General features: G+C 44.8%; 1 protein-coding gene and 1 long non-coding RNA gene across 2 annotated transcripts; both read right to left on the reverse strand.

Moving 5' to 3' along the window:
• Positions 1-2,274: 2,274 nt before the first annotated feature.
• On the reverse strand, positions 2,275-3,342 carry LOC105914288. The gene is made up of 2 exons (XR_001163855.2): positions 3,060-3,342; positions 2,275-2,696 (listed from the first exon to the last, which is right to left on the reverse strand). It is a non-coding gene; the product is annotated as an uncharacterized LOC105914288 (long non-coding RNA).
• Positions 3,343-5,092: 1,750 nt separating this feature from the next.
• LOC101771100 lies at positions 5,093-7,533 on the reverse strand. Its single transcript, XM_004967157.2, has one exon. The coding sequence runs from the start codon at positions 7,462-7,464 to the stop codon at positions 5,425-5,427; it is 2,040 nt and encodes a 679-aa protein (XP_004967214.1). The 5' UTR covers positions 7,465-7,533; the 3' UTR covers positions 5,093-5,424.
• Between the last annotated feature and the right edge of the window lie 6,902 nt (positions 7,534-14,435).

The raw sequence follows: 14,435 nt of genomic DNA on the forward strand, positions 1-14,435 counted from the left end.
TGAATGGGTAGTCCCGGTTGGAGCCTGGTTGGAGGCACCAACCGGGACTAAACTTTTTATCCCGGTTGGTGCCTCCAACCGGGATAAAAGGGTTCACCTTTTATCCCGGTTGGAGCCTCCAACCGGGATAAAAGGGTGCCGCCACCGACACCCCCCCACTAGCCGTTGCAACCGGGACTAAAGGGGGACCTTTAGTCCCAGTTGCAATTACCAACCGGGAGTAAATCTCCCCTCCATTTTTGCCTACCGTGGCGCACCCCCTTTTGTCCCGGGCCAACTTTAAATCGGGACAAAAGGGGGCGGATCGAAAGCCAATTCTCTACTAGTGTGGTCAGTGCAACTTTCCAGTTAATTAGTGCCGAGTCAAAAATAAGACACCTTCTAACAATGAATTGCTACTCCATATTTTGCACAAGTGGGAATTCAGGCACTAGCTCCAAATGATTCGAGCAAGGTGTGCAATATTTACTGAGTAGGTGGCAATGCAAATAGTTTGCCTTAGTTCGAATGTACACATGGAAAGCTGCGTAGCCGGCAACGTCAGAGCAAATGGCCATGATAGTGGTGGGTGGAGTTCGAAGAATTTCTAGGGTGAAAACATATGATCAGGATATTGTCTGTTTAGGCTCATTACGCGGCATGTGAACGCATGTGGGGTGGCTAACCAGTCAGTTTTGTCCGGCTGATGATACCAAAGTCCTCAGCTCGGCTTGGCGCTCGGCTCGGCTCGGTTCGTTATCTAAACGAGCAGAAGAGGCAGCTCGGCTCGGCTCGGCAGCAGCTCGAGCAAGCTCGTTTAGCTCACGAGCCGGCGTATCCCAAAACAATAGAACAGAACTCAGCAGCGATAGATAAAAAGTTTGGAGCAAGAATCCATCCGCTTTTGAGACATTCAATTGGATTGGAAAGAAAATCATGTGTTCATACATCACAAAAAATCCTCAAGATCTATAACCTAGAAAAATGAAGATAAAGATAGGAGAAAACAAGCTCGAGAATAACGCAGAATCACCAAACGAACCACAGAGACGCTGCTGCGCATGGCTCCATCATCCTTCTCCTCGTGCTCATGTGCCTATTTGCTCTTTTTTCATCCTCATAGCACCAGCGTTGACTGATTGATGGGAGAGGAAACAAGACAAGCAGGCAGTGAGCACAGGCAGACGACGAGAGGGAGGCACGGCGGTGCCGCTGCGGCCTTGCCGCCTCTGCGGACGCCTGTCTTGGGCTCGTGGTGGCGCGAGACTTGCAGCGGAAGGGAAGACGGAGCTGATGAGCGAGGGTTCGATTTGACTGTGGGGGAGTGACCGAGTTGGTCGATTGGGCTTCTTGGGCCGCTTGTTCGCCTGCTGAGCGCTGCGCTGCTGCCTGTTGGCTTGTCCTTCTTCATGGCCGTTAGGCTCGTGAGCTGCTCGCGAGCCGGCTCGAACTCGCTCGTTATCGTAACGAGCTAAAACACCTGCTCGGCTCGTCAGAGAAATACAACAAGCCGAGCCGAGCTAGCTGCGAGCCGAGCGAGCTAACGAGCCATGAGCTTTTCGTCCAGCCCTCTCAGGAGCGGAGCTAGGCTACACTGATGCCTAGGGCCACTCAGTAGAAGTATTGGGCCGGTTAGACCTAGACCCTTGTGCTACAGTGTCTCCGGTATGAAATAACGGCCCACGCCTAGGACCATGGCCTTAGTGGCCCTACCCTTTCCTCCGCCACTATCAGGTGATATCATGTGTAAAGGAAAAAAAAAGCTAAACATAATTTTATAGCAAGTGTCACATGGAAGAAGGGATTTTGATATGGTAAAATGAAAATGGCTAAAGTTAGGGGGTTAGGGCCAATTTTGTAGAGGTAAGGCTTGGGTAGCAGAAGAAATTTTGAGAGTGAGTGGTGCATGGAGATTAGAGTTATAAAAACGGTAGCTCTATCTCGTCGGTTAAACCTATTCAACGGTCCAAATATTGACTTACACAAACTCCAGCCAAAATTACCTGATGAGGAGACATATCTTTATAAAACAACCCCTGGTGCTTTATGGATAGGCTTCTTGAAATTCAGTAGCGGGTGAGCAATTAATTTGAGTCGTCAGAAGAAATGACTGAAAAATGTGGGGAGCTCCGCAAGCACAAGTCTTTTTATAGATTAAGAGAGTGTGTGTTTACAAGAAAACAAGGGGGAAAGAGAGATGAAACTAAAACAATGAAGAGTCAAGCCATGATTGGGCGTCTAGAGAGTAGAGAAATAGCAATTCTTCAGTACGTTTGAACAAGGAAAGACGAGAGGTATAGGAAAATTGGGTGCAGTTTCTTTGTGCATTTCATCGACCCTATCACATGAATTCCTCAAGGAGACTGTGAACATCAGGAGATCGGTGACGACAACACATGAGCTGCTTCTGCATCATACACTCAAGCACAACTACAACATGGGACAAGTTTATGGCGAAGTAGTAGAAGAGAGAGCTCCATACACTCAAGCACAACTACTGCATGATGTCTGCCTCCAATGGCGAAATGAAATCTTAATCTAAAATTTAACACTCAACATTGTTCGTCTGAAATCAAATTTTTGGATGTAAACTGAACCAAAGTCATTTGCAGGACCATGTATACGACTGGATCCCAACTAATGCTGGTAATTCTGTCGATGTCATTATATATCATGTATTGGCGGCGGAAATGGGCTGTTCTCGGGACCCGGCTGAACTGCAACACCAAGAGCAAGGTATTAGCCAAACTAAGTCAGCAAAGAAGGGTGAAATGTAGAACATATAGCATCATGTGTTGCAATTGGCTGTGCCTGTTTGAAACGGTACGTTTGCTTGGGATCCAAAAACCTCATAATTTAATTAAAATTCAGTTAGAAAAATTTTAGTTTGAACTAAACTCTCAGCTCCCGGACCAATCTCCATCTTAAAAAATTGGTATAAAAATTGCCTGTACTACTCAAACGCATATGTCTGTACTTGATTATATTAAAATTATCAAAATAGCCCCTGCCCGATTCAACATAGTATAAGACCATTTGAACGCAAACAGCAGTACAGCACAGACTAATTGCATCCCTACCTGCCGGAGGCTTAACAGGTGCTGCTGTTGGGGCATCGCCACCCGGAGCTGCCGGAGAATCGCTACCTGGAGCAGCTGGAGGCTTCACGGCCGGAGGATCGCTACCCAGAATGGCTGGAGGGACCGCAGGTTCTCCTTGTGGAACGGCAGTGGAGCCGCTGTTAGCAAGCGCCATTTGCTCTCAGCGGACAGAGGTGAAGGAGATAGACTCAGTCTGATTGCAAGGGTATTTAAGCTATGAGATGCCAGTGGTATCTGTGTCTCACGAGTCACGAATGAGGTACCTGCCGGTCTGCCCCCGACGACTTGAAGAATCGCTTCTTTGCTGCAGGCCGGGTAAATGCAACGTATTCACTATCCAGGGGTTGCTGGCATCTCGTTCTCACCATCTCAATCTCACTTTGAATCTTCGTAGCAAGGCTGACTTCGTAGCACCAAGAATGCAGGTTCGGTAGATGATTGAATAATTGGATGTACATTGCTCCTAGTCATTGCTAGTATGTTTCACGGAAAGAATATTTTTTTGGAGCAGTTGTAGCCATAAAAATTTTCTATTCAGGTAGGAGAGCATTTGGAGAAAACTTTACCCAGAATAAGTTGGCCTTCATTTACCATGTGTTGTCAAGCTATAATTGGCTGGTTTATTATCACAATCCCGTAGCACAGATTGTCTGCATACTTCATCTTCGATACCCTTTTTGTCCAGTGAGGGCGGCAATGCTAATTAGGCAACTGAGATCACTGCCTTTTTCTTTTTCGATAAATCTCATATATTATATCTCATTTATTAGGAAAGCTGCAATTTCTGGTATGGCTCCTATACTGCCTGCTCCAATACAGGGAATCAACTACTACTAACTAGAGACTTTCTGACAGCAACTTACTACAAATTGCACAGGTGAATTTCAGACACTACGCCAAAATAATTCAAGCTTCTATTTGCAAAACGGTGGAAATGGTCTTGAGGTATTCCAAATGGGAAGCAAAGTAGTTGGAGAAACTGAGTTGGCAGTGATCTCAGCTTTACCATCACGGTCATTTCCACTGGATATTAAAAGTTACGAAGCTTCAACCTCCTTTACTCAAAAATTGACTCCAATTAAGCATCCTCATCAAACTAAGAATATAATCCTCAGATCTTAAGTGCCTACGAGACCCTTTGATTAAACACCTTTTAGTGAAGAGGTTCAGGTTTGTAAAGCTGCATGTTTTTTCCTTTAACAAACATATTTTCATTAAAAGGCTCCCCTCCTCTTTTTTTCTGGTTTCTTTAAGAAAGAATGTGTAAATTGGTCAGTTCGGAACCATCACAACAGATGTGTGTTCGAAGGGATTCAGCCTAGCCTAAATGGAGTCCTGGTATCCGTTAGGGAGGAGCTGCACCTTTGGAGTATTGGGAGCTCAAGGAATCTCTCATCTCCTCACTCTAGTGCCACCCATTGAGTAAGTTTTGTTAGTGGTCAAGGTCTTTCTGTTTTAAAAAGGCGAGGGAGTGTTCTTTGTATGATGTGAAGGGTGTGCGGTGTGGTACAGGGCTCAAACCCCCTCGTTTTCTTCTTAATATAATGATACGCAGCTCTCCTGTATGTTCAAGGGAAAAAAAAAAGATAGCCGAAGCCCATATAGAAGAAAAAATAAGCAGAAAATTTCTGTGAATGGGATGAACCAGCATATTCAGTGGCTAATATGCCATTTCAAGTAGCAACAGTGGAGGGTTAGCAAACATGCAAAACTGCAAAAGCTAAGAACTGGGCTGAAATTAAATGCTCTACATGATTATCACTGATCACCATCTTAATTAAATCATATGAAGGTGTTAGCTAAAACAATCACTTCATGGATTCACTATTACACAACCTATGAAGGCACTAGCCAATAATTATCTTAAGACATACTCTCTCCTAGTTCAAAACATCATATCACTAGCAAACAGATGTCAGACAAAATATCAGAACAATAAACAATGTCGAACGTACCAACACTCTAGCATCTATTATAGTGGCAAACACTCTGAAACTGACATGAGCATAACATCTATCAAGGTTGTCCATCTGATAAATAAGAAAGGAAACAACACAATCCACAATACAAAATAAATTCTGAAAAAAAATCTAGATCAACGGTATGTATCAAGGACAAATTCAGGCACATGGAACTTACAAGACAAGTGGAAGTATTACTTCCCTCAAGAAAATCCAGTATATCTCATACAATTAAACTCATGTGCTTGAAACAAGATGCAACCCATGTCCTGTTACAGTTCCATGTAATGTGTTGGGATGCAACATCCTGAGTGCTGTCTAACTATGGTATTATCAAGCTCAAACATTCAGACAGTATCCATGAACTAAAATGCTGTCAGAACTCAAAACTGTTTCCTTTTGCTCCTAAATAATCTATCCCTTTTCGAGTACACATAAAAGAAACCAAAAACAAACACTCCAGACATGGAAACTGAGACCCAAGGGAATGGTGGATCTTTGAAGCAAACCAGTGTAGCCTCAAGCTCCTGGGATGCCTGATACACCAATGAGTGAATTTCATACAGATCATGGTCTGAAGATCTCAAAAGGTACATTGCCTTCTCGTAGTCCAAGCGTGACATGGCTGAAACCACCTTCTCCAATTTATATGTGAGCAGATTCCACCTCTGAATGAATTCAACATGCCTTTTCTTTCTAAGAAGTATGTTCTCCCCACCATGTGCTGCCATTGACTCCAAAACATTAATTGTGCTAGTGATTGTGAAGTTCAAGGTGGTAAGAAGAACATTCCTACGAGCTGCATCTTTCTGCACAAAAGACAGTGATTTGGTCTCTGAAAAAGGACCAAATGGTGTATGCCCAGTGCTCCAAGTGTAATCAACAACTGTAGCGTTATGGTCAGGGCTCCATGACTGATGCGTGGGTGAAACACCCCACATGCTCTGCAGAACTGAGCCAATGATTGGCCGCTCAAGGTTTCTAGTCATTGTAAGCACGTGTCGACCATTACAGGTGTAGTCACTTACTGTTTGTGAGCTCCTTGTCCTCACAGCAACCACCATATCACCAAATGCCACTGCCTGGTGGTACCTATCCAGTGGCAAAAGTTTATCATAATCCAAATCAAACACAAAAACTGGCACCACTTTGTCATGTTCATCATTGTCATGAACCCCAGCCAGACGATGTATCTCATCCGATGAGTCTGAAAGCACCTGCCTCAAACGCTTGGAGTCCAAGTACTCATTCACTATCAGTGTGTAATTCACAAACAGGAACCTCGATGTAAATGAGTTTGTCGACCTGGCAATTGCAAATGAGCAAATTGGGCATTCGGAGTACCTGACCGTGTGCAAATCAAACTTCAAGCTCTGGCCACTATAAGGTAGATCCCCATCTCGAATCGACTGCTCAATTACATGGAAATCAAGCCCCTCTGGTTCCTTCCGGTCCCCATAGATGTGAACAAACCGAATAAGCAACGAGTTCTCATAATACACTGGAATTCTGAGCGACGGCACTAGCAAAGACTTGTAAGCACTGAGTACAAGAGAAGCCAGATCAGCGAGGAGAGCTTTCTCCGCCTTGGGCCGACCGTGGAGGGTGGCAAGAGGGTGGAACTCACCACGAGGGAGCACACCATCACCAGACAGCGCCGGGCCATAGTTCACCGGGCCGGCACCAAGGTCGATCCAAATGTACCGATCCTTGCCTGCCCACATGGGACCGAGGCAGCGGGAATACCCGGGAGAGGAGGCGTCGGTGCCGGAGGCGGCCGCAGTGTAGCCGTACGGGCGCGGCTGAGAGCCGAGGTCGAGCAAGTAGATGTAGACGGCCTCAGCGGGGCCGGAGCCGGCGAGCGCGCGGTAGTCCTCGGCGACGAGTTCGTCGACGAGCGAGTAGGGAACGCCGGAGAGCGCGTTGGAGTGGAAGGGCGCGGCGGATTTGTCGAGGTGCGCGCGGACGGCGTTGCCGGCGCTGTTGGCGAGCTTGGACGCCGCGACAGGGCCGGTGACGTCGAGGTGGAGGGTGTGGGAGACCGCGAGGCGGTGCGGGGGGCGGCTGGAGAGGAAGCTTGCCGAGGAGACGGCAGCGTTGACGAGGGAGGGGAGGGACCGACCGGAGGAGGCCGGGAAGGAGGCCCCCGCGAGGCGGACGTGGACGGGGACGGCGGCGGTGAGGGAGAGGAGGCGGGAGGGGAGGAGCGGGGTCGGGGCGGCGAGCGCGCGGCGGAGGCCGGCGGGGAGGGCGGCGAAGGTGTCGTTGCCGGCGGACGGGTCGCGCGCGGCCGCCGACGCGAGGAAGGCGTCGAGGCCCGAGAACGCGGCCGCGGTGGCTGCGGGGGCGAGCGAGGCGAGGAGGGAGAGGAGTAGGAGTAGGGGTAGGGTTTGGGGTGGGGGCGGGGGCGGGGGGCGAGCCATGGTTACCGGCCGGCCGGGCGGAGAGGAGAGGAGGTTCAGTCCGTCGGGGGGTTTCAGCGTTCAGATCGATCTGAGATGGGAGAGGAGACTGATGAAATGCAGCGGTCTGCGATCAGGATCTTCTGCGGTGGGGATCTATGGAGCGTAGCGTGTGACTCCATAACTGTGGGACTAGTTTGGCAAATGAGCATTTCAGGTCCGGCCCGAGCCCGCTAGATTTTGGCCCGTCTACGGTTGCTGTAGGGCAGAGGAAAAATCAAGCTCAAAAAAATCGGATCGGCTCAAGCCTGCCCATACAATTTATTATTTATTTTTCTACTTAAAAAGGAACGGAAGTACGAGCCCAGAGCTTGACAATGCTTATGGGATAACCGTGATCACAAACTTTTAACCTGAAATAAACCGGGTTTTTTTACATCCCGACCCAGCCCAACAAATACTCATGTCTACTTGGAACTTGGAAGCCATGCAAACCACGTGGAACATGATCCAAGCTAAGAGCTCACCTTAAGGGTGTGTTAGGCTCCGAGACAAGGTGGGACGGGATCATTCCATCCCCGTATTTTAGGATGGGACGATCCTATTTTATGTTTGGTTGAGAGGGACGAGTCTGTCCCAATTCTTTGTTTGGTACGAGGATCGAGAGAATGGAATGAATGACGATTTTAATACCGTTAGCCATAGTAAATGGACCCTACCTGTCGTCTAAATGGAGGACCCCATTTGTCATTGTCTGTTCAATATTTTTCTTTTTTCCTTGGCCTTATCCTTCTTCCGACCACGCCGCCCCTGGGCCACGGCCACGGCCACCACCGCCCCTGCTCCACCCCGCCTCCCCTAGGCCACGGCCGCGCTAACGGGGAGCTCGACCCGCCACTCCAAGGCTACGGCCGCGCCGCGCCGGGGGAGCTCCTCCGCGCCCCTTCGTGCCCGGCGGAGCTCCCGCGCCCACCCGCCCAAGGTAGCCCTCCGCACCGGAGCGAGCTCGTCCGCGCCCCTCCTTGCCAGCCGGACCTCCTCCACGCCCCTCCATGCCGACGGGCGCCCGTCCTCCTCCTCCGTGCCAGCGGGCGCTCAAGCTCGCCACCATCAGCCTCGGACCCCGGTCGTGCCGCCCAACGAAGGTTGCCCCCACCTGCGAAGCTCGACGCTGGCTCCGAATTCGCGTGGATGCCTGCCAGAGCAGCTCCAGTGCCCGCCCACCGGTGGGAACTCGTCCTCCTCCTCTGCGCTGGCCGGCTATCCTCCTTTGCCCGCGCGGAGACGGCGTGAACCGTGTGAACAGGTCCGCCACTTTTTGTGGGACGGAGGCATCCAGCATCCGGAGGGTATATTCCCTCCCAGGGATGTCCCCATCCCATATGTCTCTGCACCAAATGCAGGATGAAGTGGGATCGTCCCGTCCCGTACCACTTCATCCCTGGAACCAAACGCACTCTAATAGTTGATTTAGATCGAAATATCCTCAAATTAAAAAATGGATAAATTCGAAAAGCGAGGAAGAGTGATCATGCTATCACGAAAGGAATTCTTGCGTACTATCAATGCATCCGACAATGGCTGTGTTTAATATTTATATTTTCAAAATGTCACATAGGCAAAAGAACATTTAATTCATGGTTAAAATAGATTAATACAATACATGTTTCATTCTTTGTTGTTTCATAGGCTACATGCAAGGCACAAGCTACCTTAGAAATAGTATATATAGGGTTTCATCTCTTTCTTCGTTAACTCTTTGCCACATCATAAAAAATATTGACATGTCACCCTATTTAATGAGAATGAAACTCCCGTTGAGAGTGGGTCAGTTCCAATGCATAGTTTCATTGCAGTTACCAAGATTGGGTACTTTGTAATTGAGCTTGATGGGTTTCATGGGGATGAAACCCCTTTCTCATCTGATGAAACTACCCCTCCTTTCTGCTCATAATGACCCTGTCAAGTCAGCAAATTTGCTGATATGACATATAATATAATGCTCATAAAATTTTCCATTAAGACTGGCCCAATGAGTAACAAGATGCTCCTATAGGGAGCACGCTACCATCTAGCTCACCATAATTATTGTTCAATTAAACCTCGTCCAACGCAAAAAAAAAACATGGCAAATTATTGTGTGTATGTAAGAGAGAGATGAATCATGGCAACATGAGACACCGTCTCTCAAAAAGGGACATGGTTGACGGCTCATATAATCATATTCATTCAAATGGTATTTTGTGGAAGTGAAATGAATAATGGTTTTTTTTTGTCGACGGAGCAAATATTTTGTTTCAATTTGTTTGTACAAATAGTTTTAAAATTTCTAGAACTCACTTTTACCAAAGATATTTTTGTATGTAGAATGGGGATCGAAGCTCATCTAACAGAAGCAAAATGGGTTTGTACATGTTAGCCTCATGAATAAAAATGCAGCTAAAGCCAACTTCATTTCAATTATTACTGTGGATACACTTACTTTGTTGACGGTATATTTGTTGCATGATTAGTAATTCCTACCAAAGCACACCCCTCAACACTACTACATATGTATGATGGTGCGCAGCCTCCATTTTACATCCGCACATTCATCTTCTCCGCTACTCCATTCATTCTCTAACAAAGGGCATAGTTATTTCCTCATTTTCCATGGCTCTCGTGGAGTGAAAATTTTCAACTTAATCAAAATTCAACCGATTTCAACTCTTCTGAACTCAAAAATAGTCAACACACAACACTCAAATAACGTTAGGAGTAGTAATAAATGTTAAGAAATTATTTGATTCCACTGTCGTGAGCCCTCATTGGATTGAGAAATAAACAATGGCCTAAAATCCTCCTTTGACTTGAGGTGGAGTAACTACAAGGATAAAAGGTTTCCCCTTAATGAGGACCAGTAGAATGCAGGTGCAACACGCACATGTTTTTACGAAATTTAGTAAATAAGAATTTTCTAATTCATAAAAACTCTAGCATACAATAATTTATAATTATATCAAAGATAGACATGCAGAAATGATGTATTTTCAGAAATTCTAATAAGCAAAAAATTATGTAATTTGTCACATTTTTAAGATAAATTTATATTTGACAGCCTAAGTGCACCTCAAACCAAATAATGCCATGTAAGCTTTTTGAATTATGCTGATGGGAAAGCTTCATGCTATTTTTAAAGTTTTGTTTTGCCTTATCTTCTACCCCTTAAATCCATTTGAAATAGTATAGTATTAAGATAATATAATTAATGTTGTAAACACATACTTTGGTAAGTCTAAATAGTTCTGAAACATTTTAACTAAATTAAGAGTAATGAGGTTACCGATTGATTCAGTGACTCCCCCATTCATCACCATATGAATCGGTGATTGTGTCAGTGCATTATCTTCAAGCGGGATTCGTTTCAATTCTTCATGTGTCTTTGTCCCGACTTCAATACCATCATTTTTTTACTACCATTTGGATGCCATAGAATTCTTCTAAGTTTTTCTTTTCCTTCTCATTGTGATGGTTTTGGAATTCATCCTACCTATAAAACACCTACAAAGATACATCTTGCAAACACATTAGTCCCAATGACTATGTTGTTATTAATCACCAAAATCATTATGGCATATGGCCATTTTACTTATAGGGATCAAATGTTGTAATGGCTTAGCTTATGTTTGGGGATCGATCTTGGAGTAGTCTTATTTTTTGTTGGATAATTAGTTTGTATGTATTGATATTGATTTCTTTATTACTGCATGGCAAAAGTAGATAATACTGTTGATGACTTTCAGTTTAAGTTTTTCCTTTTCAGTTTGATGACTTTGAATTAAAAAGCCTTCTCTACATATCTTGCTCACAAATTCAGCAATAGTACTCACCTGCCATTATCCAAGAAAATTCAAGAGAACACGTTGGTAAGTAGCAAATAGGATGTGTTTATAAAGTACAATCGAAAAGTTTAGAGCACATTTTTGTAGTATTTTATAGAATTTTTATTGGATCTCATAGTAGAAATCTTACCCTTACTAACTTCTATAAATTAACTACACTATTAACACGGTGGTTGAATTCTTTTGAGTTGTGAAGAGTAAATTCACAAAGACCCAAGGAAGCTGTGAAGTTGGATAGCTCCAATCATATAGTAGTAGCAAGCATGGGAAGATCAAGGAAAATGTATAGGGGTAACAGAGAATTATTATTATGAATTTCAACACACAGTAGTTCAATATACTTTTGAAACCACGATCAGCTCCTCTTGATCAAACGTTGCAATGGCTTAGCTCATACAGAGAATCTAGGCCCATGACCTACATTTGGGGATTGATCTTGGAGTAGCCTTATTTCTGGCTGGATAATAAGTTGTATGTGTTGATAGTGATTTCTTTATTACTAGATAGCAAAAGGCAGTTAATACTACTATTGATGACTTTCGGTTTAAGTTTTTCCTTTTCTGTAAGGAAGATAGCTTTGAATTAACTTAATATGCACATAAAAAATAGAATGAATCGCTAAAAGAAGTTACACACCAAGAAAATCAAGAATTCACAAATAATTTCAGCTTTTTAGCTGAACTTTCTCCTCAAAGTTTTCCATATTGTGGATCATCTACCAAACTTCATTCTCATGATCTATACCTGCTAGAGTAATGTAATAGGAGTTAAGCATAAGGTGCGGGAAATATGAGGAGACGAGAGGGGTATTTTTCAAAAAAATTCGAAAAATATGAGCAGAATAGATGGTTTTAGGTTTACCGGGGTTTAATGGGTAGCTTATATGGTCTTCTAAATCTATTTATTGCTCTAACACCATCCCTATGGGGCCTTACTCTGAAGGTCCCGCTGATTACTTGCATCAGCCCCTGGATCAGTAGCTGATGCAGTACTCATCACATATTAGTATGAAGAACAATAAAAGATGCATAAAAAGTTATATTTAGAGGTTTTCACCTTTAAGCAGTGGAGTGTGGCGTAGCCACCCATTCCGCAGGCAAAAGAGGACGCATCACCAGGAACCCTAAACCTGTACAAACGAAAGCAAGGCTGAGTACACTTATGGATAGTACTCAGCAAATCCTAACGTTGAAATTATATTGAATACCGGGGAGATCAAGGGAAGGGTATGAGGTTTGATAATAAACCTATTTAATGCAAGGTGAGGTGGAATTTTGAAAAAAAGAAGAGGAAGAAGATATTTTTATTATGTTGTTGGCCCTGGAGAGGGAATCTTACCTCCCCTACCAGTTCCCAAGTTTTAAAGAGCACCAGAGGCCGTCAGGGTCCTTCTAGGCTGGCTCTCCCCTCATTTGAATTTACTCTTGTTGGGCCTCAGCCCTTTTTCACCATCCCTAAGTTATGATTGCTAATTGATGGGAGCTTTGACTATTTGGGCTCGTAATCGTGAGCCTTGGCTATCCAGATAGATTATACTCTACGCAGAGGTGTACACTTTACCCATACATCCGGTCAGCCCATACCTTTGCGAAAGGCGGTACTGACCTACGAGATCCATACCCGCCCATGCCTATCTTTAGGCAGCATTCCCTAGGTGCATCCATGGATATGCTGGGGTCTAAACAGGGGCGACTATCATCCACTACGCGGATATTAACCTGGGAAAAATGTGCACAAAGTAAGCAAGGCATCTACCCTCAGGGTCTCCGGCCCTCTCAGTCAACTCGTACCGACCAAACATGGGACTATGCGAAGGTCCTGCTCCAGCATCTCCATTGCCCACTATGGCCCCTTGGGGTGGATTTCTAGGTTCAGCTAGCGAGGTGTGAACCAAGGCCTCACATAAATAGGCACTCCCGAAGGTTGTACCTTTTTGGCACGTATGGTTGCATATTTCACTAGAAAGACTTTTCCGTGAGCCGGCCCTCATGCGATCGAAGTAAGCTTTTGGGACAGGATCCTCTACCAAAGTTGCCCCCTTGCTTCCTTGTCCCGTCCTTAATGGGTTCTACCTCTTTAGTTGGTTGATTTTATTACTAAACTCTCACTTTCTAGGATTTTCCATAAAAACATAATGATTGTGTTATTCCTAAATAATTCTATTTCTAAATGATGCTTGGTCATTGATCAAGTCATGATCGGGATCATTAATAGGATTTCTGGCTAGAAACGACTTCAAGTCAAGGCGAGAGAGAGAACAGAGGTGGGTTCCTCCTATAATCTTACAAAATATGGAGGTCAAGTTATTATCTGGTAAATTTTATTATTTATAAAAATATAGGATAAAATATGATCAAGGAGGTTGGTGCTAGGACTTGCCTTCATTGACGCTCTTTAACGCTTCCTAGGGCGACTAGACCTTCAACTTCATGTCCTTCTGGATCCTCGGCTTCGGGGTGGAGTCTGGTTGTCTACCAGCTATAAAGACATATAAAATAATAATAAATCTAACAATACATCAATCTAAGTAATGGGGAGGAGGAGGATGGATGTTTTGGGAATTACCTACATTTAAGGGTGAATTCCCGGATATAGGATGAATGGTTTATTAATTATTTAGAAATAAGTTTTTTCTAAATAATTAATGGATAGAATGGTTGGATTTTCAAAAGTATACTAAGAAATTTATGAGCGGATTTCCTAGGGTTTAGATAGGCGGCATAACGGCTGGGTTTGGATGATAATTTGATATTTTGGATGGGTGGGACTATGGCTAGATGGGGTTGAGGATTAGGTTTTTGGTTGGGCATTATAATGGCTAGGTTGGGATGATATTTGGGGATTTCAATTGGGCGGCATAACGGCTTTACTTGGTTGAGGATTGGGTTTCTGGTTGGGCGGCATAACGGCTATGTGGTGGAACGAACCAAAAGTTTGAGTAGATTCTTAAGGGGTTGGAGTCACTAGGGAATTGTGGGATGATACTTGAGAGCACAAGGGTCACTAGGGAATTGTGGGATGATACTTGAGAGCTTGTGCGACAATTGGTCTATCCCGGTACTAGGGGATAGTACACATGGTGATAGACGCAGTCGGGCAAGATCAAGTGGG

This window comes from Setaria italica, chromosome IV, assembly GCF_000263155.2.
Source record: "Setaria italica strain Yugu1 chromosome IV, Setaria_italica_v2.0, whole genome shotgun sequence".
Lineage (NCBI taxonomy): Eukaryota > Viridiplantae > Streptophyta > Magnoliopsida > Poales > Poaceae > Setaria > Setaria italica.